At 36.5% G+C, this 24506-nt stretch overlaps 1 protein-coding gene across 16 annotated transcripts in view; it reads left to right on the plus strand.

Moving 5' to 3' along the window:
• Positions 1 to 24506, plus strand: part of BBS9 (Bardet-Biedl syndrome 9) — a 797962-nt gene that overhangs the window by 262804 nt on the left and 510652 nt on the right. For all 16 annotated transcript variants that reach the window (XM_063814159.1, XM_063814155.1, XM_054655541.2 and 13 more), the window contains 2 exons: positions 13958 to 14130; positions 18260 to 18412. In XM_063814159.1, the coding sequence (XP_063670229.1) occupies positions 13958 to 14130; positions 18260 to 18412 (326 nt within the window). The remainder of the gene's footprint in view (positions 1 to 13957; positions 14131 to 18259; positions 18413 to 24506) is intronic.

Raw genomic sequence — 24506 nt, forward strand, 5'->3', positions numbered from 1 at the left:
TTCTGGGATTGAGGCAGATGTTGGTGCTCCTACTGCTTTATCAGAGTATTCATTCCTAAGAAAGGAATGAAGTAATTTGTACCCAATCTGTGTTTGACATTTTTCATTTTTTGAAAGGTACCTAGTATTAATTATAGTCCAGCAATCTGCTTTACAGAAAAATCCTACAAATGGAAAGAACCTAGTATTTCTTCCATAGTAAACAGTCAAATGATTCATAAGTCACATAGAATTGTCCTTGGCTCTTGGATAGTATTTTCTGTGGGTTCTGTGTATTCATCTCTTTTTAAAACCTGCTTGGTAATCAACCAAGACTTCATGTATGCTGTATGGCGATTTTAGTTCCTTTTTCTGATTCAGTATAGACCAGTCAAAGCAAACAAGAGAAAAGTAAGGTGTAGCTCATTGTCTCAGACACCAAACCAAATTCCCTGGGGAACTGAGTAGGATTATATTTTTAGAAAGCAGAATAGTAGCTGGGTGTAGCAGCTTACCCCTTTAATCCCAACACTTTGGGAGGCCAAGGTGGGAGGATCGCTTAAGCCTAGCAGTTCAAGACCAGCCTGGGCAACATAGTGAGACCTAGTCCCTATTTAAAAAAAAAAAAAAAAAAAAAGAAAAGAAAAATTAGCCAGTTGTGGTGGCACATGAATGTAGTCCCAGCTGTTCTGGAAGCTGAGGTGGGAGGATCACTTAAGCCTAGGAGGTTGAGGCTGCAGTGAGCTGAGATTGCACTACTGCACTCCAACCTGCGCAACAGAGTGAGACCCTGTCTCAAAAAAAAAAAAGTAGTGCTTAAATTTGGGAAAAATATGCTAGCAACATTTCCCAAAACTGTTATCACAGTCCTAAATTAAAAATAACGGGGAAGTTCTACTTTTGTGAGATCAAATGTTTTTATAATTAATATTGCAAAATATTTCTGCGTGGATGTCTATAATTTCGAGTGATTCAGTATAATGGGATTTCAGAAAAATATGCTATTATCTAAATATGTATATATTCTTATACTGCTTTCCTAAGGTCCAGATCCACATAGTAACTTATTACCATATACAACAAACACTGCTAGCTCTCTCTCCCCAGTCTCTCCTGCCCCTTTCTGTTTCTGTACTTTTCTTGGTCTTGCCTCTCTCTGGTTCTGTTTTTATCTTTTGTCTCTATTTGTACATTGCCTTGTTCTACTTGCTTCTTAAAGAATTTAGAAGAGTTTAAAAGTATCCAAAATATGAAAAGAGAAAATAAGTATTTCAAGAAAACAGAAAGAGAAAATCAGGGCAGGAAACTAATAAAGGTAGAAATAAGGTTAATACTCAGAAATACATACTGTATGATCAAAAAGGTGCTAGTCACCTAAAATAATAAGAAATAATTTTGTTTCCATTTTCAGAGTGTTCAAAATGTTAAACCTTTCATTGAGGAGATGCACACCCTTTACTGATGCTGAGTCAAAGATGAAATTTCCCTTATGAATATTCAAAAAGACAGTTCCTTCAATAATATCTCTATAGTTTATATAATTATAAAGATTATGCTTAAGTAATTATGAGAAACAAATTTCACAGAACTTTAGAAAATAATGATAAAACTCCATTTATTAAATATAATTCTCCCTGAGCCCAAATCAGTGTGGTCTAAGCTGCAGCCTGATCCAAGGATAAATTTTGAGTATCTAGTTTTGCAAGTTTTCAGTATCTAGTGTTTTCAATAAGGATTGAGCAACCAATTTCAGTAACTCAGAATTGAGATGTAGGATGAAGGAGGTGTGTATTTCGTTTTTAAATGAGCAATATTAGAACATGTTTGAACATTAATTTAAATGATTGAGTTCAGTGGGAGAGGTTGATGATCAGGAAAGAGAAGTGGATCATAAGTCCATGAAGAAGAGAGAGGGGATGGAATGCAGAAGCTTGTGGGAGGGTTTGAGGAATAGGCCTTTGTAACTTCTCTGTAACAGGAGGGATCGTATGTACACCTAGGGAGACTTTGTAGATTCGTTAGTGGAAAGGTAAAGGAGCTTTGATGATGTATAAATCTGAAAAAAAATAGTGAGAAAATAAGAAAGTAAACTCATGAGGGAAACAGGCATTGTGAAATTTCCATCTAGAGTTTGAGATCCTACATTTTGAATTGAAACCAGCCATCCTTTTTAGGTGATTTTCCCTGGAAGTGATTTGTTTATCAGCATCTAAGCAACTAAAAACAGGGCTCAGATTTTAAAACAGAATTACAGATAAAATATTTTTAATGAGACTGATTATCATAATGGACTACCAAATCTGAGATGGTAAGGAAATTGGTGACGATTAGAGAAAACTGATACATGGTGAAAAATTAATGGGTTCACCTGATCAAAATTCTTGAAAGTTTGAGGAAGTAAAGTAGTAGGAGTTATAGAGCAAGTGAACTAGGTTAAAAAAAAAAAGGGAAAAAATAGTAGTGGTCAGAGAATGGATCAGATATTGAGAACAGGAGTTCAGAGAGATTGCAGATTCTGATAATGGCAAGCTCATCACTGGGGGACTGGATTGCTAAAGTGGAGAGAAGACCAATGGGGACAAAGATTTCAAGAAAATGAGGTATCACAGTTGTGGATATTGAAAAGGCCTATTTGTATTGAGGTACATTCCTTGTGTACCTAATTTATTGAGTTTTTTTAAAATCATGAAAGGATGTTGAATTTGTCAAATGCTTTTTCTGCATCTATTGAAATGATCATATGGTTTTTGCCCTTCATTCTGTTAATATGATGTATCATGCTTATTGATTTGCTTATGTTAAACCATCCTTGCATCCCTGGAATCAATCCCACTTGATCATGGCGAATGATCTTTTTAATGTGCTGTGTTGAATTTGGTTTGCTAGGATTTTGTTGAGGATTTTTGCATCTTTGTTCATCAGGGATACTGGCCTGTAGTTTTCTTCTTTTGTTATGTCCTTGTCTGATTTTGTTATCAGGATAATGTTGGCCTCATAGATTGAAATTTGAAAGTATTCCATTCTCTTTGATATTTTGGAATAGTTTGAGTAGAATTGTTATTAGTTCTTCTTTAAATGTTTGATGGAATTCAGCAGTGAAGCCCTCAAGTCCTGGGCTTTTCTTTGGTAGGAGACTTTGTATAACTGATTCAATCTTCTTACTCGTTATTGGTCTGTTCAGATTTTCTGTTTCTTCCTAGTTCAATCTTGGTAGGTTTATATATCCAGGAATTTATCATTTCTTGTAAGTTATCCAGTTTGTTGGCATGTAGTTGTTCATAACAGTTTAATGATTCCTTGTATTTCTGTAGTATCAGATGTAATTTCTACTTTTTCTTTTATTTGAGTCTTCCTTCTTTTTTTAGTCTAAAGGTTTGTTCGATTTTCTTTATCTTTTCAAAAAACCAGCTCTTTGTTTTGTTGATCTTTTGTATTGTTTTGATGCTTAGCACAATGAATGAGAAAGTACACGCACACTCTCTCTTTCTCTCTCCCTCTCAGACAAATCATTGTGGAATTTTAGAGTACTGAGGAGCGTATTCTTAAAGATTAGAAAGAAAAAAAACAAGTTACTCAAGGGATATGAATCAAGATGGCATTTAGCTTTTCATCAAAATAATTCGATGACAGAAGACAACGCAGAAGTTTTCTCCAAGATTGGAGGGAGTTTTCAACTTAGAATGCTGTGTCTTACTAAGTTGATAATCTGCAAAGAATGCTGAATAGACACATACTCTCAGTGTCACAAAGTGACACTGACAAATTGCAAATACAGGTCAAGCATCCCAAATCTGATAATTCAAAATCCAAAGTGCTCAAAAAGTTTGGAAGTTTGGAGCATTTTGGATTTTGGATTTTTGGATTTGGAATGCCAAACTGCTTAAGTATATAATACAAATATCCCCAAATCTGAAAAAATCTGAAATCCAGAACACTTCCGGTCCTGAGCATTTTGGATAAAGTATACCTAATGTGTAGCAAATTGGTATAGCCTTAGGTAGGTGTTTGAAAAATGGAAAAGGTAACTAATACATCGGATGTTTCAATATCCTGAAAGATTTTTAACATGCTAGGAAGAGTGATTGAATTGAATAAGGTCAAGTTTAAAAATCCTTTTTTTGGTCCATTTTGATTATTTTGCTTTCAGGTATAATAGAAGGATTGTAGTCACATATGTGAAAAATGGTTGGGCCTTGAAATAGGATTTCTTTTGCGTCTTCCAAAAGAAAGCATATGTGATCTTGAACTGTGTTATACAAAGTACCTGGAGAAAAAGGAAGTGGGAGTATTATTTTACTTCATCTTGGTAGACAATACATTTATTCCTTTTTCATTCAGCAGACATGTTAGGTATAAACACTGCTGTGGCTCTTGTGGAGCTCCTACACTAATGGGAGAGACAAACAGGTAAAGAGAACCAATAATAGAATGCTTGATGTGCTTATAGAAGCATGTTTTTTAGTGCTGTTATATCCCAAAGGATTGAAACTCGATAGAAATTTTATTTGTAGAGGGTCTTGAGGAAGGAGTAGGAGACTATCAAGTGGAGGTCATTCTAGGAAGAGGGGAAAGTATATCCTGATGCTTGATAAAGCATGAGGTTTCAAAGGATTAGTGAATTCTCTTGTGTGCTGAAAGTTCATGTGGTAAGGGCTCTGTGACAGTCCTTTAATGAGGTCAGGAAACTTAGGGACAAGTATAATAACCAAATCTAAGGTCAACTGATGCCCACCTCATGCCCCTGAGAATAGTTTAACTTATACAGTGATTCAGCAATATAATATTACTGTTAATATTTATTTTAAAATTTCTTAGCAATATTATCAAGTGACAATGAGAATATTATATAAATCTAGCTTGGAAAAAGCATGTTGAAAAGTAAGCATTGAGAAACCATCCTTAGTTGCTAATATTGAAGAGGTTGTATATTTAAAATGTTAAACCTACCAAAAGGCCGGGCGTGGTGGCTCACGCCTGTAATCCCAGGACTTTGGGAGGTCGAGGTGGGTGGATCACCTAAGGTCGGGAGTTAGAGACCAGCCTGACCAACATGGAGAAACCTCGTCTCTACTAAAAATACAAAATTAGCTGGGCATGGTGATACCTGCCTATAATCCCACCTACTTGGGAGGTTGAGGCAGGAGAATCGCTTGAACCCACCAGACGGAGGTTGCAGTGAGCTGAGGTCATGCCATTGCACTCCAGCCTGGGCGACAAGAGTGAAACTCCATCTCAAAAAAAAAAAAAAAAAAAAAAAAACCTACTGAAATAGTTTATGTTATTTCCTCAACATTTTGGTTTAAAAAGCATTCATCTGCTTTTCTGTCTCTCATTTCAAAACTTCCAAATAGCATGAGTTGTATAGTTCACTGTTTATGATATGAATACAAGCATTATACTGATGAACTTGAGAAGATGTTCTGACACACATAAAGACTGATGTGATGCATTTTTGTACCTTCCTTAATTAAATATATTCTTTTCTCCATTTGTAATAGAGTGTTATGGAAATTGTCTAGCCTTTGATCATCTAAATTTATTTTATCTGGAAACTGAAGTGGTTATTTCCACTGAGCTACTATTGCAAGATACAAAAGAAAAGAGATAAACAAATTTAATGTTCATTTTGACAGCTATTTTGATTTTAAGGGCACATTTAAAAATACAGGTTCTTTTATGTTATATTATAAATAGAAAAATTCATTTCTCCCTCCGTGAAATATAAACTCTGGAAAGTCTCCAGGGATAGTATTAACCATCTTGGAGTACTAACACTGAGAAAATGTTTAGTAATCAAAATAATACTTTATAAATCTTGGACTCATTGATTCTTTGGATTTTTGGTAATCTAAAAAAAGCAAAAAATGTTGTTGTGTTTATAAATTCCGAGACTAATTGCAAATTTCTTTCTTTCTTTTTTTTTTTTTTTTGGAGACAGAGTCTTACTCTGTCACCCAGGCTGGAGTGCAGTCACGATCTTGGCTTAGTGCAGCCTCTGCCTCCCAGTTCAACTGATTCTCTTGCCTCAGTCTCCTGAGTAGCTGGGACTTACAGTTGTGTACCACCACACCCAGCTAATTTTTTGTATATTAGTAAAGATGGGATTTCACCATGTTGCCCAGGCTGGTCTTGAACTCCTGAGCTCAGGCAATCTGCCTTCCTTAGCTTCCCAACGTGCTGGGATTACAGGTGTGAGCCACTGTGCCCATCCTAATGGTAAATTTTTTATTCCAGAAAAATTGTTTTTTATTTTTCTTCTGTATATGTTGATGAAAAAATAAGAAAGAAACAGAAACTAAAAATTTAAAGTTACTGAAAATATCACACCTTTTAAAATGTTTATTATGAGTTTTACATTAAAAAAACTTTTAGGTTCAGGGGTACATGTGCAGGTTTGTTATATAAGTAAACCTGTGTAATGAGGGTTTGCTGTACAGATTACTTTTCTCACCCAGGTACTAAGTGTAGTACCTGAAAATTATTTTTTCCTGATTTTCTCCTTCCTCCCACCCTCCACCCTGAGGTAGGCACCAGTGTCTCGTTTCTCTGCTTGTATCCATGTGTTCTCATTATTTAGCTCCTACTTATAAGTGAGAATATGCAGTATTTTTTTTGTTGTTATTGTTCCTGCATTAGTTTGCTAGGAATATTGGCCACCAGCTTCATCTATGTTTCTGCAAAGGACATGATCGTGTTCTTTATTATTGCTGCACAGTATTCTATGATGTATCCCTACCACATTTCCATTATCCAGTCTATTGTCAATGGACATTTAGGTTGATTCTTTGTCTTTGCTATTGTGAATAGTGCTACAATGAACATATGTGTGCATGTATCTTTATGGTAGAACGATTTATATTCCTTTTGGTATATACCCAGTAATGGGACTGCTGGCTTGAATGGCAGTTATGTTTTAGTTTTTTGAGGAATTGCCACACTGCTTTCCACAAGGGTTGAACTTAATTTACACCCCCACCAGCAGTGTATAAGCATTCTTTCTTCTCTGCAATCTTGCTAGCCTCTGTTATTTTTTGACTTATTTTTAATATTAACATTTCTGACTGGTGTGACATGGTATCCCATTTTGGCTTTGATTTGAATTTCTCTAATGATCAGTGATATTGAGTATTATTTCATATGCCTGTTGGCCATATGTATGTCTTCTTTTGAAAAGTGTCTGTTCATCTCCTTTGCTCACTTTTTAATGGGGTTGCTTTTTTTTTCTGGTAAATTTGTGTAAGTTCCTTATAGATTCTGGATATTAGACCTTTTTCCAGTGCATAGTTTACAAATATTTTCTCTTATTTTGTAGGTCATCTGTATACTCTGTTGATAGTTTCTTTTGCTGTGCAGACGCTCTTTAGTTTAATTAGATCCCATTTGTCGTATTTGCTTTTGTTGCAATTGCTTTTGGTGTCTTTGTCATGAAATCTTTACCAATTCCTATGCCCAGAATGGTATTTTCTAGGTTGTCTTCCAGGGTTTTTATAGATCTGGGTTTTACATTTAAGTCTTTAACCCATCTTGAGTTGATTTTTGTATGTGGTGTAAGGAAGAGGTCCAGTTTCAATCTTTTGCATATTGCTAGCCAGTTATTCCAGCACCATTTGCGTGTTTTTGTTAGCTTTGTTGAAGATTAGATGGTTGAAGGTGTTCAGCATTATTTCTGGGCTCTCTCTTCTGTTCTGTTGGTCGATTTGTCTGGTTTTGTACCAGTATCATGCTGTTTTGTTTACTGTAGCCCTGTAATATAGTCTGAAGTAGGGCAATGTGATGCTTCCAATTTTGTTCATTTTGCCTAGGCTTACCTTGGCTATTTGTTATATTTTTTTGTTCCATGTGGATTTTAAAATAATTTTTTCTAGCTCTTAAAGATTGTCATTGGTAGTTTAATTGGAATAGTATAGAATCTGTAAACTGCTTTGGGTAGTATGGCCATTTCGATGCTATTGATTCTTCCTGTTCATGAGCACGGAATGTTTTTCCATTTGTTTGTGTCATCTCTGATTTATCTGAGTAGTGTTTTTGTAGATTCTTATTGTAGAGATCTTTCACCTCCCTTGTTAATTATATTTCTAGATATTTTATTCTTTTTGTGGTAATTATGAATGGGATTGTGTTCCTGATTCGGCTCTTGGCTTTATGTACAAAATCATTAGGAATGTGAGGTGTAGACTCATGTTGATAGTTTAGATCCCAGCTCTAGCTTAAAATTCTTCTGAATGACTTTGGAAAAATTAAATAACCATTAAAAAATTTATTAAATGGCCATAAAATAGTACTGTAGTATTATATATGAATCAAATGAAATAACCCCTAAAAAGCACGTAATAATTTCCTGATGCATTGTAAGTGCTAGGTAAATTTTGGCTGCTTGTATTATTTTCATCCTTATTACCATTAGTACTATCCACTGACGTCACCTTCTCAATGTGGCCTTTCCCGACCATAGCATCTCAAGAAAGGCCACCCATTTGTCTTTATCACAGCACCTTTGTTTCTGCATCGCAGTATTTTCATAGGTTCTGTTTCATATGTTATTCACTTGTTTATTTTCTGCCCTTCTCACTAGAATGAGGACTAGGATCATGTATGTGTTGGTCACTATTGTCTCCCTAGCACTTATCACTCAGCAATATTTTTTGAATAAATGAATAGATGCAGTGTTACCTTGAGTCTTACTTAAACTATAAACAAGAATTATCTTCTATTACCTGTCTTTTATAAAGAGAATTTCGTCCCTTTGATTTGTCTCTTTCCTTTGAACCTACTGCGTGTGATGTTTCTCTGTTACTTTATCTTTAGAGAGGGAAGTCTTTGCCCAATATGGGGGATTGAGATGGGCCTTTCGGAGAGCTCATAGGCCCCTGTTGAGGTAATCCAAATTTTTATAAAAGGAGAAGAGAAAAGCTTAGACTTATTCACATTTCATTTTGTCAGAGATTTTTTTGTTTGTCAGGACAGTAAAAGGAAGGAGCTCCATAGGCAGCTGAGGCAGACACTTGACTTTGCTGGAGGAAGAGTTTGGGGCACTGCTGCCTTTCTTGGTTAGCCCACAGCATCCCCCATTTTCTTTCATACAACACACATGCCCAGTGTAAGCTATGAGTGAAGACTCAGCCTAGCAGTTTCACTGAGGTACTGGAGTAGGTCCTAATTGGGTTTGTCTTTCCTCATCAAGAACTCAGCTCTGGCCAGCTGAGCTTGGGCATGCTATTGGTGTTCTGCTGAGAATCATGTCCATGTTTTTTCCCCAGTGATAAATTCTGATCAATTTTCACACTAACTTATGGTGGATAGGCTTGCCTGGATGTACCTGAACATGCTTTGTTTCCAGATGTTTTTGCAATACCTACATGGGTGATTTAACAGCAGCTGGTATAATGTCTTGTTATAGTGCAGCATAAAAACTGCTTACTCCACTTCAGACGTACTACGTTCCTCGTCTGTGTTCTATAAACACATTTCTGCCTCAGTGCCTTTGTCCCTACAGTTCTTTTGGCTTGCAATGCTCTTCCCATAGATTTCCCCATGGCTTGCTCCTTTACTTCATTCAGGTACCTTGAATTATATATGTGTCTTTTTACTTCTGGGGCCAGATGATACAGTTCTTTAAACGTGTCATAATAATCCTAGTTGTTTATGTTTATCTTTTTTAAGATTGTAATACATTTTCACTGAAAATTTATAGTTGAATGGAATAAATTCCTCTCTACAGCTCTATTTTATTTCATATATAAAGAATTTTATTCTTTGTATACATTTAGGCTAACCCCAAGTTTTTTCTATCTGCATGTGGAAGCTTATTCAGAATCCTTCTAGAAACTGAATGAATTGAATTTTCTTGGAAAAATTAGCACTGTGAAATTTCTGTTAAAATTTACAGCTATATTTGAAATGACAGTAAATTGTATGCTAAAGAAAACATATTTTATTAAAGATAGTTGTTTTGTATCTGCTATGTGAAAGTTACTTGATTAGCTGGGTGCTGTGTAGGTCCAAAGAAATTTATGATATCTCTGCCCTTTATTTTATAATAAATTGGGGAAAGTAATGAAAACAATAATGACAATAAGTAACATTTATTGAGTGCTTAATATGTCAAGCATTGTTTTAAGTGTTTTATTTAAAGGTACATATACGTGAAAGGAAATGAGCATATTAAAGCAGAAATTTCAGAATCTGGGAGTTGTAAAGGATCCTGTTCAACCTTACGAATCTGGTGGAAGCTCTTTAATGCTTTTGGCAGGTGTTCCTACAGGATCTCCATAGGAATTCACAAGAAGGGCTCTGAGCTCCTGAAGGAGAAGCTGCACAAAGCTCACAAGGAGCTGCAGCTGAAGGGCGAAGACTGTGAGCAGCTGTTCCTAGTGCAGGAGCAGCTGCACAGGAGCTGGAGGAGCTGATGACTAGCCTATTTGAGGAAGCCCACAAGATGGTGTGGGAAGCCAGCATACAGCAGGCAGTGTCAGAAAAGCAGCTGAATGCGGAGGCATGGGGAAAGATAGGCATGCTGCAGGCAGAGGTGACAGCTTGAAGACACTGGTCATCATGTCCACACCAGCCTCTCCCAACTACAAGCTCCACCTGCACCTGCTGAGCCCCACTAAGGGTGGGCCCTGCAAGGCCCACTGCCAACCTAAGAGCACCAGCAGTGCCCTCTCCTTGGCCTTGTGACCCACCGTGAGACATGCCCTCACCTTGGACAAGGAGGTGGATGTGACACTATTGGCAGAGTTCCAAGCCTGGAAGGAATTACCCACCTTGGACAAGACCTGTTCCTTGCTGCAAAGGGTGTAGTGGGAGGATATGGACCCCTGCCTGGACTTCACAGTGCAGAATCTCTTGCCACAGGTGTAGGCCTCTATGGGGGACACCACACTCACCATCAAGACTGTGGCTCTGCAGAAGCTGCCTATGGTGAGGGTAACTGTGGTCAATTGTGGCAGTGCCAATATATGTGTCTTGAGCAATTTGGCCCATACCTGCCACCACCACCACATCTGGCTTTGTGACTTTGCAAGACACTACCACATCTCACTGTCTTCTCAGGCCAGGATCACTGCAGTGTACAACTTTTTCATCTATATCTGCTACATCCACAAGGCCTGGTGCAACAGGATTTGAAGCCAGTGTTCTGGGAGATCACAAAGCTGTGAAAAGAGATACAGCTGGCCAAACTCAGCTCCCCCTAGAAGCCTAGGGTGTTACCTGGGCCTAGATGTGGGCTGCCTAGGATGGACAGACACACATAAAAATAAGGATCCTGGTACAAGATCTGAGACAGGTCTGTACCTCATGAAATGACCTTTCTTTCACACCGAGTTCTGCAACTCACAGGTGGACTTTCAAGAAAATACCAAAGACCAGGGGGTTCAGAGCCTGAAAAACACTTTTAATGGCAGTTTTTCCTGAGGCAGCCATGAGCATCTATCATTGTTAATATAGTTCTTATCATGTATTGTGCCCTTTGCATCTCTCTAGCTGTTGTCTAATTCTTCTGTTATGTGATAGGCCTTCCTATACTTGAAAATGGTAGTATATCTTCTTGGGGGGAAGTCCTGGCACCCCTGTGGCAAGGTCAGCCCTAATTTTTGGTCCTGAATCAGTGATGGCAGAAGAGTGATGGCAGAAGCAGTATTCAGTCTTCTGCTATCAGGCTCTCTTTCCAAGTCTCCTGGGAGCTCCTTGAGGGCAGAAGCTCTTCTTCCCTTATTCCTGATTTTATCCCCAGCGTCTTGCACTGAGTTACATAAATGAATGAAAGTAAATAAATACGATCTAGAGTTAATATGTTGGATCTCAAGCTTAGTGTGGATAAGACTAGATTTAAAAGGTTCTTATATGGTACTTTATCATCATTATTTTCCCATCTACCTCTCTACCCCTGCCCCGCCACAACTGTACTGTCTCTAAAACATTAAAACTTTAGTGTCATTTATTTACAAAAGTAAATATTTGGTGGCATTTATTTTAAAAAGTATTATCTTTGATTAAGGAAAACACCTAATCAGCATTATGGGCAGAACTCAGCATCCAGAATAAGACTGACGTGAAGGGAGGGGTGGTGAAGCTTCAAGGGGAATGGGGTATGACTTCAGCAGCAAAGACCAGTGTGTTTGCATGGAATGTTGCAGGCATACCCAGTATATTTTATTCTTTATCATTGTAAAAGGGAATGACTAGGGATGAGAGGAGATATACTATTGAATTCTGGATGGAGATGACAAATTGAAGTCCTAATAACCAATCCGAAGAAGTAATTGCATTTATAAAATTTACCACAGTTACCATGGGGAACATAAAGGAATATTTAATATGTCCATGTATCATGCTACTCTAGCTAGATCTTAGATTCCCTAAGCAAGAAGACTGAGTTCATCTTTGTACTCCCAGTGTGTCTCTTTATGACATCTGCATAATAGATGGTCAATAAGTGTTGAATTAAATGGAATGGAGGACTTAGTCCTAGATCTCAAAAAAGTGTATAATTCCTGACCCAGTGTGGCGGCTTATGTCTGTAGTCCTAGCACTTTGGGAGGCCGAGGCGGGCGGATCACGAGGTCAGGAGTTTGAGACCAGCCTGACCAACATGGTGAAACCCCATCTCTCCTAAAAATACAAAAATTAGCTGTGTGTCATCGCAGGTACCTATAATCCCAGTTGTTTGGGAGGCTGAGGCATGAGAATCACTTGGACCGGGGAGGCCGAGGTTGCAGTGAACTGAGATCATACCACTGCACTCCAGCCTGGGTGACAGAGTGAGACTCTGTCTCAAAAAAAAAAAAAAGTGTATAAATTCCTTTAAAGGGAGCAAATGTAATAATCTTGGAAGTTATATAAGAATGCATGGTTTTACGTAGTTAAGTGCCTAGTGAACTGTAGACATAGTAAGTCTCTATATAAATTCAGGAAGACACAATGTTATGAGGCAGTTAAGATTAATATCTAGTGTTCCAGTGCCTGCTCTCTTACTAACTGGCTAGTAACACTATTTCTCTCATAGGGCTGTTAGGGTTTAAATGAGAAAGTGAATGTAAAGTGCTTAAAATGTGGCTGGTGCAGATTGAGCTCCCATGGATATCAGAGAAATCAAGATTTGAGTAGATGAGATTAAAGCCAGGTCCTGATGAAGAAGTACGATTTAGGCAGAAGGATATGAACTATTAATTCTAGCACTGGCATTTAATTGCTTTTGATCTTTGGCAAGTCTCTGAAACTCTCTGTGCTTTATTTTCCTTTGTATAAAAAAGGGGCTATTGTAATCACAGTTCTTGGTACACAGTTTGTGCCCAAAAAATAATAGCTGTTCTTATCATAGGTGTTATTACCACCTCTCTTATCATCATTGTCACCATTGTTGTCATCATTTTCAGGGTAGAGAATAGCTAGAAATTCGTCATCTTGGAGTAGTGGAGCTGAGGTCTCAGGGAATAAAGGGAAACAAGATTTATACTTAGAAAAGGGTCTGACTGCAAAATCTCTCTTCAAATTAAATAACTATTGGAAAAATAGAATGCTTTGATCATGATTACAATGAATTATGCTGATTGCAGTATCCAGGATATTGAATTTTATATAGAATAAATTTTACTTCAGTATTTTGAAATGATACTAATGATAACATATTGTATTCTTGCAATGGCTCTTTTCTTTTTAAGTACAGGCCTTTTTAAAGGACCCAAATTTGGGTGTTTTTATTGTACTGAAGCCTATTATAAGATATATAACAAAAAGGACCATGCTTTACACTTTGCCACTGTGACCACCTACCTTTGGAATTAGATTTGAAAGTGTTAAGTGGTTGATGCAGGGTGCAATGAAACAGTGAAAGTATTTTTATAAAGCCAGCGTAATCATATCTTTGTTACAAAAATGAAATCTTTGAACTTTTAAAGTCAGGATTAGTGATAGTTCTTGTAGCTTTATCTAGTAATTCTGTGTTACTAAGCATTTTTCCTTAATTTTTTTCTCTCAGAACGATATCGCATTCAGAGTGAGCAATTTGAAGATCTTTGGCTCATAACCAATGAGCTTATTCTTCGCCTTCAAGAATATTTTGAAAAACAGGGAGTCAAAGATTTTGCATGTTCTTTTTCGGGATCTATACCCCTTCAAGAATATTTTGAGTTGATTGATCATCATTTTGAGGTATGTATGATCATAACCCACATCATCTATAATCCTTAAATATATGAAAGAGAAATAGATGCTATAGAAGAATTCTGTATGCATGCCATTAGGCTATGTGCTTCTAGTTGTTTTTCTTATGTGGATGGTGGATTTCATGAATCCATTCCTGCCCACTTGCCCAGTTTGTGATCAATTACAGACATTTACAGAGTGGCTGCCTGGAGCTAACCATGTCATCTGGCCCTGGAACAGAGCTGATTTAATTCTCCCACATGGAGACTTAGCCCTTGACCCCAATAACCCAGTGTTAAAACTATTTGAGCTTATCGGAGGCCATTTGGCTAACTAATTCTAGCAGGCCATAAATGAGGTGTGATTATAAAGTAAAGTGATTTTTCTTTTTCTTTTTTAACAAGCATACCAGAACTTCTGCATCTGAATGAGGGTTAACACTTAAAATATTCCCCAGTATCTGGCACAGTGGGTGCTTAGTAAATGCTGAATGATTACATATATGAATAAATGAGATCTAACAGTAACTTTGTTGCTCTAAATATTTTGCATTTCTTCTTTGGAAGTGCCTTCAGAGCCTATGTTAGATTCTCTTGAGTATCTCAATGGTGACATGTCTTCATCTTTTGAAGATTGATTTGATGATTGGGACTAGCCAAATATTTGTTTTGTGAGTGGATTTGACAGTGACAGTCATAGTTTTTTGAAAAGTCCCCTGTATTCCAGTCATCAGGCTCCACTTACATAGTCTATAAACAGACTCTACAGACAATACAAGAGGGGAATTTTGAGAGAATTTTGAACATTATCCAAGTAAGCATTGGTTCTTGGGACTACATTTCAGTTTAGGAGTGTGTGTGCATGTGTCTGTGTGTGTGTGTGAGAGAGAGAGAGAGAGAGAGAGAATTACCAGTCATATAATTTTTCAGTCAACCATTGAACATTCTAGGAGCATTGACTTTCAGCTATGAAGACTTCTTTAATGTAGTGTGAACATAAAAAGAAAATTTCAGGTGTATACAATCGAATTATGAATAATTATGTCATAATTCCTCATCTATGATGAGGATCTGTGATGACAATATTTTCTAGGAACGCATGCCTTTGGTCAAATTGTAGCACCAAAATTGACACAGTCTGTAAGAGTATGTTTAGGTATCGTATGGAATGAGAATCTTTGCAATTCTTTGGGGTATATTTTAAGAAATTCTTGCTTCGCTGTTGGAAACTTAAGTGTAGTGATTTGTGAAAGGGTCCACGGAAAGACTATACCAATTATATATTTGTAATATTTGAAATAGAGAATACTAGATACTATTGACTAATAAGTTTGACATATAATTTTCCCTTTATACTTTCTGGCTAGTAAGTAACTCCTTGGAGCTTCTACATCAGGGGTGTGTCTTTTCTGAGGAGGGACTTAGAGAATATGGTGAATGACAGGCACTTTCATTTGTTACACACATAAATTAAGGGGGGCATGGTTATGCTTCCTTTGTTCTCTGTCTCCTTTCTCTGCTTTCAGCCATTAGTAAGATTTTAAACTTTGAATACAGTTGGGTTTTGGAATCCAAGTGTGCCTTGGAGTGTAAACTTCATGAAGGCAGAAATTTTTGTCTGTATTATTAATTGCTTTAATTTCTAGTGCCTGGACCAGGTTTTGGCTCTGGGATCAACAAATATTTGTTAAGCATTGAAATTCTGACATGTGAAAACATTTCAATCACTGCTGCTTTGTTACACATTCAAAGGAATGATAACCTGGTTGATAGTCTGAGTATTGAGAACATCTTTTTAATTTTTTAGTGTATCAAGAATTTAGGAAATAAATTATTACAGCAGTAAATCATACAATTAAAAGAATGAATTATTGATAATTAGGTTAATGTCCTTTTAAAAACTTTATTTTAAAATATTTTTATTACAGGAAATAAGTTACAGCAGTAAATTATACAATTAGAAGAATGAATTATTAATAATTAGGTTAATGTTCTTTTAAAAACTTTATTTAAAAATATTTTTATTACTTAATTTTTGGTATTTTTTTGCTCAAGGGAATATTCTTTGATTTAATTAGCTACTGAGTGCTTCTAAAGAGAACACTTGGACACAGGAAGGGGAACATCACACACCGGGGCCTGTTGTGGGGTGGGGCAGGGGGGAGGGATAGCATTAGGAGATATACCTAATGTAAATGACAAGTTAATGGGTGCAGCGCACCAACATGGCACATGTATACATATGTAACAAACCTGCACATTGTGCACATGTACCCTAGAAATTAAAGTATAATTAAAAAAATAAAAAAATGAAAAGAAGAAAATGTCTCTCAAAACTGAAGGGTAAATAAAGACAAAATACATGAATACACTTAAAAAAAGTTAAAATTTCAAGTTACTTTTATTTCGTATGTAATTGTAGAATGCATGCACTGAAAGGGTAAGGAATTTGGTTTGTTACTAGAAATGTAGACTACGATATGTTTGACTTCTGAGCATTTTGAATATGATGTTTATTTCAGCTAGTTTATTACTGTTTTGTAAAGTTGAGTTAGTGATTCACATGACCTAATCTTATGAAGTGTCCCTTTTACCCTGTGACTTTGACTAGCTTTCTTTTATTTTTTATTTATTTATTTATTTTTTTGAGACGGGGTCTCGCTCTGTCGCCCAGGCTGGAGTGCAGTGGCACGATCTCGGCTCACTGCAAGCTTGGCCTCCTGGGTTCACGCCATTCTCCTGCCTCAGCGTCCTGAGTAGCTGGGACTACAGGGGCCCGCCACCACGCCCAGCTAATTTTTTGTATTTTTTTTTAGTAGAGACGGGGTTTCACTGTGTTAGCCAGGATGGTCTCGATCTCCTGACCTTGTGATCCGCCCGCCTCGGCCTCCCAAAGTTCTGGGATTACAGGCGTGAGCCACCGTGCCCGGCTGCTTTCTTTTATTTTAACAATATTAATTTAAATGAGATGGGTTACAGTGAAGAGAGTCATTTAGGATTCTAATTCCCCAGCCACTCAATCTCTTCTTTGGAGGCAGTGTTTGGTGTCCAGTTTCTTGTATATCTTTCTAGAAATATCCTATGCAGTCACAACTATGTTAATATATAGGTTTCTTTTTTTTAAATAAAAAATAATGGTAGCACATTATACATTCTATTTTGTATTGTTTTGCTTTGTTTCATTTATCATATTTGCACAGCATTGCATATCAGCACATAATAGTCTTGCAGAATAGTCTTCCTTATTTAACCAGTCCCCCTATTGATGAGAATTTTGATTATTAATAATGTCTTACTATGATAACAATAGATCAAACAATTTTGTAATGGGTATCCTGATATATACATTACTTTCGGCAAGCATATCTCTAGGATACATTTCTAGAAGTGGGATTGTTAGGTCAAAGGCATATGTTTAAGAGGTATTTGTATTAACTTTTATGTAAAACTTTGCCCATTTTTCTATTGGATTGTTGCTGATTTCCTACTGATTTCTGTTGGGTTGTGGTCTTTTTCTCATTGATTTGTAGATGCTTTCTAGATATGGGCATGACTTTGTCTCTGTAGTTATTGCTGTTATTTTTTGCAGTTTGCTATTTGTCCTATTTTCTTTATAATTTTTTAAAATCATGTGGAATTAAATGTTTTTGTTTTCTTTTAGTTAGTAATTTATCAGGGGTGTGTTTGTGTGTTTGTGTGTGGGTGTGGCTTTTAGCTTTTGACTTACACTAATAAAGGCCTTTCCTATACCAAGATCATTTTAAAAATTCTGATTTTTCTAGTGCTTTTATTGTGTCTAAACTTTTAATCTCTGCATTGATTTTGCTGTAAAGAATGAGAAAAGATTTCTGTTTTTTCCCATGTAACCAATTATTGAAAAACACTTATTAAATGATCTGTTTTTCCTCCAGTGATACTGGTTAACTTTTACAATTTTCCATTTGATCTGTTCCACTGTATTATCTGTGAATTAGTGATTCATGTACCAAATACCACATTGTTTTAATTCCCTTAACTCTATAATGCATTTAAATTTCTTCATTACTCTTTTACTTTTATTATCATTGTGTGTATTTTTTCTTTAAAGATGTTTTTTGTGTCCATTTAATCTCAATTTAAGAAATTATTCATTGCAGCTACGGATAAATGGTGAAAAATTAGAAGAACTCTTATCTGAGAGAGCTGTACAATTTCGGGCCATTCAACGCCGGCTACTAGCAAGATTTAAAGATAAAACTCCTGCCCCTCTTCAACACCTGGACACCTTGTTAGATGGAACCTACAAGCAGGTCAGTATAATATCAGTAACAGTTTTCTATTACTGGCTATACTTTTTTTTGTCACCCTAGAGTCATGTACCAGAATATCCAAGATAAGGTACTCATTTCCAGTGCTTTAAGGAACAGTGAACAGTGCACAAGCTTTAGAGTCAGAAAAACCTAGGTTCAAAGTCAAACTCTGCTGCTTTCTAATTGTGTGACCTTGGGTAAATTACATGAGCGCCCTCAGTTTCCACATATTACCTCCCAGAGTTGTTGTGAGGATTTTTAATCTTTTATGTAAAGCAACAAGAACAATGCCAGGCATATAATATGTGCTTGATAAATAGTAGCTATTATGATTAGTATTATGAGACAATTCTTGGTGCATTCCATAATTATTACCATAATTCTCCAATTGTCTTACCAAGCAACTGGCTCATACTTCTAGTATTATGTCAGTTGATATTTTGAGATGGAATTCTTAAGCAGCATAGTTCAAAAAGTTCTAGTTCAAAATATATTTTTTCTTCTTCTTGATCACCTTCCATCCATAGTTTATCATTTGCGTGGCTAGGTGATCTGGCTGTCACTCTTAAGGCACTGTCTCTCCAAAAACTATTCAAAACATCTCTCACTTAAAAATTATTTTTTAAATTTTAAAATAATTTTAAAAAATCATGAGAAGGCTTCTACCAGTTCTGCTATAATGTCTTTGAATGGTTATAATGAAGACTTTGAATGACTATATTGTGTATTCCTATATTTCTTCACAATGTTACTCTCCTGTTTCAAAGTCAGTGTTGCTGGTATGAATATTCTGTTGATTTTTTGAATTGAGTTTTTTAATTGAGATAATTCTATATTTCTGTGCAGTTGTAACAAATAATGCAGAGAGATCTCATGTCTCCTTTAACTGCTTTCTTCCAGTGGTAACATTTTGCAAAACTATGGTATAATATCATAAGCAGTATATTGATATTAATAAAATCCACAGGTCTTATTCTGACTTACTTGTACTCATTTATGTGGGTGTGTGTATTAAGTTGTATACAATTTTATCACCTGTGTAGATTCAGCATCCGCCACCACATTCTAGATGCTTCACCACAGGACTCCTTCATGTGGTCCTTTATCACAACATTTCTGCCCTTCTCCCCTGCCCCACTCCATTCTGTTGATTTTGAAAGGACAAATCAGATTTTTGTTTTCAGAATTAATTTTCCTAGGGGACAGAAAAATAGCTTACTATGTTTCTGCTCATAATACATTTGTTTCTTAAAATTTTCATGGTTAGGCTGGGCATGGTGGCTCACGCCTGTAATCCCAGCACTTTGGGAGGCCTAGGCGGGCGGATCACGAGGTCAGGAGATCAAGAGCATCCTGGTTAATACAGTGAAACCCTGTCTCTACTAAAAATTCAAACAATTAGCCGGGCATGGTGGCAGGCACCCGTAATCCCAGCTACTCGGGAGGCTGAGGCAGGGGAATCGGTTGAACCCGGGAGGTGGAGGTTGCAGTGAGCTGAGATCACGCCATTGCACTCCAGCCTGGGTGACAGAGCAAGACTCCATCTAAAAAAAAAAAAAAAAAAAAAAATTCATGGTTATTTGAAAATTAGCAGCAATTTAAAGGACAGTCTATAGTAGCAGTAGAATATTGGAAAGAACACTGGGCTTGGAATTCAAACAACGCAGTGTTGTTGCTTATTAGATGTATGGTTTTTGACAATTCCCTTACCCTCCCAGAACTTCTGTTTTGTTCCATAAAATGAGATGACTACTCTTTTGTTACAAAGATTATATTCCATAATGTATGGAATTTACAAAATTTGTTCCACAAATATAGACTGCCAATTTCGTGTGTGTGTGCTGGGGTAATTATATGATTCTTCAGTCAGTAGGCACCAATGCCCTGTCTGTTCCACACCTCTTTTCCTCTTTAGTACTCTTTTTGTTTTGTTTTGTTTTGTTTTCTATTTCCTTCCTTCTTTTCCTTTTCCTTTTTCCCATTTCTTTGTTCACTTTTCTTTCTCATTCTGGAGTCTACCGCGATCCCTGCCTGCCATACTTAAGGCTGAAGGTATGGTCAACCTTGTATTTAATGATGCTGTGTCTTTTTGTGGACACAATGGTGGAAGGGCATTTAAAGGAACTTGAAGAGGATGCTTGATTTAATGCTTTCCAGATTTTCTATATAGTAAGACTTCGTCTTTTATACATTTAAAGTGCAGAGGTTTTTATTTTTTTCTGCTTAGCCTCAAGGTTGAGGTTTTCCATGATTTGTAATATTACAGACAAGACGATCAAAACCATGGCTTTTCACTTGAATGTATATTGTTAAGTCCCATTCCTTTTAGATTAATGAAAAGAATGAATAAGCATTTGAAGGAAAAATATGAGTACTATAAGGATTTTGACTTAATTTTTATGTACCTTGCCATTCAATTTTATTATATATATATATTTGTAATAAATGAGGGTGAGGTGTTGATTGTTCAATAAGTTTCTTGAGCATAATAAAGTCTATTTTAATTCCATTTAGTCAATTTTTTAATGACATACTTAACACATGAATATAATTTCCCAAAGAAAATTATAACATTATACGTAATGCTAAATTTCCCATCTTGCTTCCTTATCATCTGCTCAGAAATGTAATCATTCTTACTGTTTTTGTTTCTTTCCACACCTTTTTTTTGGCGCATAGAAATGAAATATTGTTTCACCAGGCTAAAGAAAAACTCCATAAAGAGTATCATATGATATGTATTAATCTAGCTCTCTTTTTTCTTTTTCTTCTAAAGTATGTACTGGAACTCTTTGCATATTAGTGCATAGATGTACTTCTCTATTTGTAATGGTTACCTAATAGTTTATGATATGGACAGTCTGTAGTATGGACAATCACAGTTTATTAAAGGACAAATCTTAATAATAGTTTTAATGTTGAGTCTAACATTGAGAAAAATCCTTTTTCGACAACTCTCCTGGGATTGAACAAGCATACCACATACCTTATTATCACATACCTTCTGTTTAGTGTTTTTCTTATCTTTATGCTTTGCCTAGGTAGGGAGCATGATTTACTTGATGGATTAGTCAAGCTCATGAAATAACAAGCCATGCTAGAGTCCATTCCTGTCCCTGTGGCATAACTCCATTGCATGACTTTACTAGATTTTTAAAGTCTTTTCCCAACGTACCGCTTTAAAATTAGATCTGCTACCTGTTTAGAGTTTTTTTTCTCCTGTGATGGGATCTTTTAATTTTTCAGCAAAGTGTTCTCTATGAGACACACATATACACATGCACACATACACCAGCATACCCATACATACACACTACCTTACAGGTATGTTGTACCAGATTGTAGCTCAACCAATAGTGTATGAAAATGCCTGCTTTCCTAGGTATTATTACTTATTTTCATCCTTACAATTTTTAACTGAAACAGTAATTTGATTGTTGTTTTACTTCTTACCTCTTTTGTTGCTTACCAGAGATGCTGCATATTTTTCACATGTTAATTGGCCATTCGTATTTCTTTTTTATGACTTGCGTATGTACACATTTTGTTTAATATTCTATCATGTTCATCTTTGTCTTACCATTTTGTGTATATTGAGGGATAATCTTTGATCATACTTTCATCATGTATGAAAATACTTGGTACCTATTTATGTATGTAATCTCTCATACATAAAAAAGTTTTACCAATTTATCATTTGCCTGTTATTTTTTATTTGTAATGTACTTTTGACACATGAGGTTTAAAAAAAAGTTTGCATATTAAAATCTGTCCATCTTTTTCGTTTAGGTTTCTCTGCCTAGGAAATCCTTCCTTATGTATGCCAACAGTATATGAATATCAATTTATAAATTATTCTAACACTTCTATGCTATGATTCTTTAAATGTACTTTTTTCACTCCATCTGGAATTTATTGTGCAATTTAGTGAGAATCTAATCTCCCTGCTCCCTGGTGAGCTTATTGTCTCAGCCCCTGCTTATCGCATATTCCATTCTTCTACTAAGCTAAAATACTACCTGAATCATTTAACAATTTTACTGTATAACAAACCATCCCAAACCTTAGTGGCTTAAAACAACAATAATTCATTATTTATTGTTCATGAGTCTCTGGATTAGCTTGGTAGTTCTGTTGATCTGGGTCATGCTTGGCTGATCTTGATTGGGCTCACTCATGTGTCTCTGGTCAGCTGGTGGCTCAGCTCGGGACTGGATAGCTAGGACGTATTTACTCATGTATTTGGCAGATGGCTTGCAGTTAGCTGAAATAATTGGGCCACTTGTCTCTCATGGCCCAGCAGGCTAGGCTGGGCTTGTTCACGTGGTGACTATATGTCCCAATGCACAAGCACTTTTCAAGCGTCTGTTTGTGTCATGTTTCTAGTGTTCCATTGGCTTTGGTCAATTCAGATCAAAGAGGGGGGGATATAGACTTTGCCTCTTTGTTGAAGGAGTGGAGAATTGTGTACTTTTTTATAATCTATCCTCCTTCTTTCAACATATATTAAATTAGCAAACTATTTTAAATGAACAGTTCTTTTTGAAACTTTTCTAACCCTTCAATTTAGTTTTTCTATACTTAGAGATGTCTTTTCTTCTATACTTTTGACATTTAAACTTAAATTTTTGTTGTCATTAAAATCTTATTCACTCATAAGCAGTTGTGGTCTATGGACTCTGAAGATAATTTATCTGAAAATTAATTAGGTTTGTCAAGAGTTGTTTAAAGCAAACAGAGCAGGCTGGGTATGGTGACTCACGCCTGTAATCCTGGCACTTTGGGAGGCTAAGGCAGAAAGATCCCTTGAGCCCAGGAGTTTGAGATCCCTATGAGCAACATAAAGAGACTCTGTCTCTACATAAAATTTGAAAATTAGCTGATAGAGGTGGTGCTCACCTGTGGTCTCAGCTACTCAGGAGGCTGAGGTGGGAGGATTGCTTTAGCCTGGGAGGTTGAGGCTGCAATGAGCCATGATTGTGCCTTTGTATTCTAGCCTGGGCAACAGTGTGAGACCCTGTCTCAAAACAAACAAACAAACAAAAAATAAATAAATAAATAAAAAATAATGCAAACAGAGCATCAGTGTTGTTTTTAGGCGAATAAAACTGTCTGAATATTTGCCCATGTGCTTAGTTATGGTCAGTTCTTTGAAGGATGGAATCTATTATCCAGTTTTTTAAATAGGTCTTCACCTTAGCTTTGTCTAGTACTGGCTTCATGGGCATGTCACCTGCACAGTCACACAGAGCCCTGTTTTTGGTTTAATGCTCTATAGTAGCCATATTGGATTTCTTAATACTTTTAGAACAAGGGGTCCTGTATTTTTATTTTGCTCTGGGCACCTCAAATAATGTAGCTGGTCCTGGCCCTGTTAGGATAATAACAACTTTCTGATGAGTAGAACAAGACACCTGGGAGTTCAGATGCAGAGCAAAGTTCAAATAGAGAAAAGCCTTATTACCCCTACCCCCAAATCACATGTAGGCCTTTCCAAAGATGAAGAAAACAGGATGCAATGGACATCAGTGGTAGCTCTTCTGGATAGTTCAAGTGCTTCTTTTTGGGACAAACATATTGGTTAATTGGCAATGAGGCAACCATCCATGAAGGGTTATCTCATTTAGGACCATCATCCTGCAATTAGCCCTCTCTTGGCCTATTGTGGGTGGCAGCCTCTTATTATATTTCTAACAGGTGGGTCACTGGCTTCAAGATGCATCATTAATAGTTTTGAGTTTTGGTGCAAAAGCCAACCACTTCCCTCCCTATTTTCAAATGCAGGTTATTTCCTGTATCCTGTATAGGAACCCTCAAAGCCACATCCCCATCTTATTTTTGCTAGCATGCCTTGCCTACATAGTGTCTACTACTGCATCATACTCCACTAGGAACATACAACAAGCACCCTTACGGAGGCCAACCTAAGGTTGAAGCAAGGAGAGGGGACCTGGGATTATCAATCTGGGAAAAGCAGAGCATGATTCTTACAGGGGAAGGATTTGGCCTCTAGTGGATAAATATTTTTCAGTTGTCCACCACAGTTTCAGTAATTATGTTGTATTTATGCAGCCATAAAAAAGAACAAGATTAT

The sequence above is a fragment of the Pan troglodytes genome, chromosome 6 (assembly GCF_028858775.2).
Source record: "Pan troglodytes isolate AG18354 chromosome 6, NHGRI_mPanTro3-v2.0_pri, whole genome shotgun sequence".
Lineage (NCBI taxonomy): Eukaryota > Metazoa > Chordata > Mammalia > Primates > Hominidae > Pan > Pan troglodytes.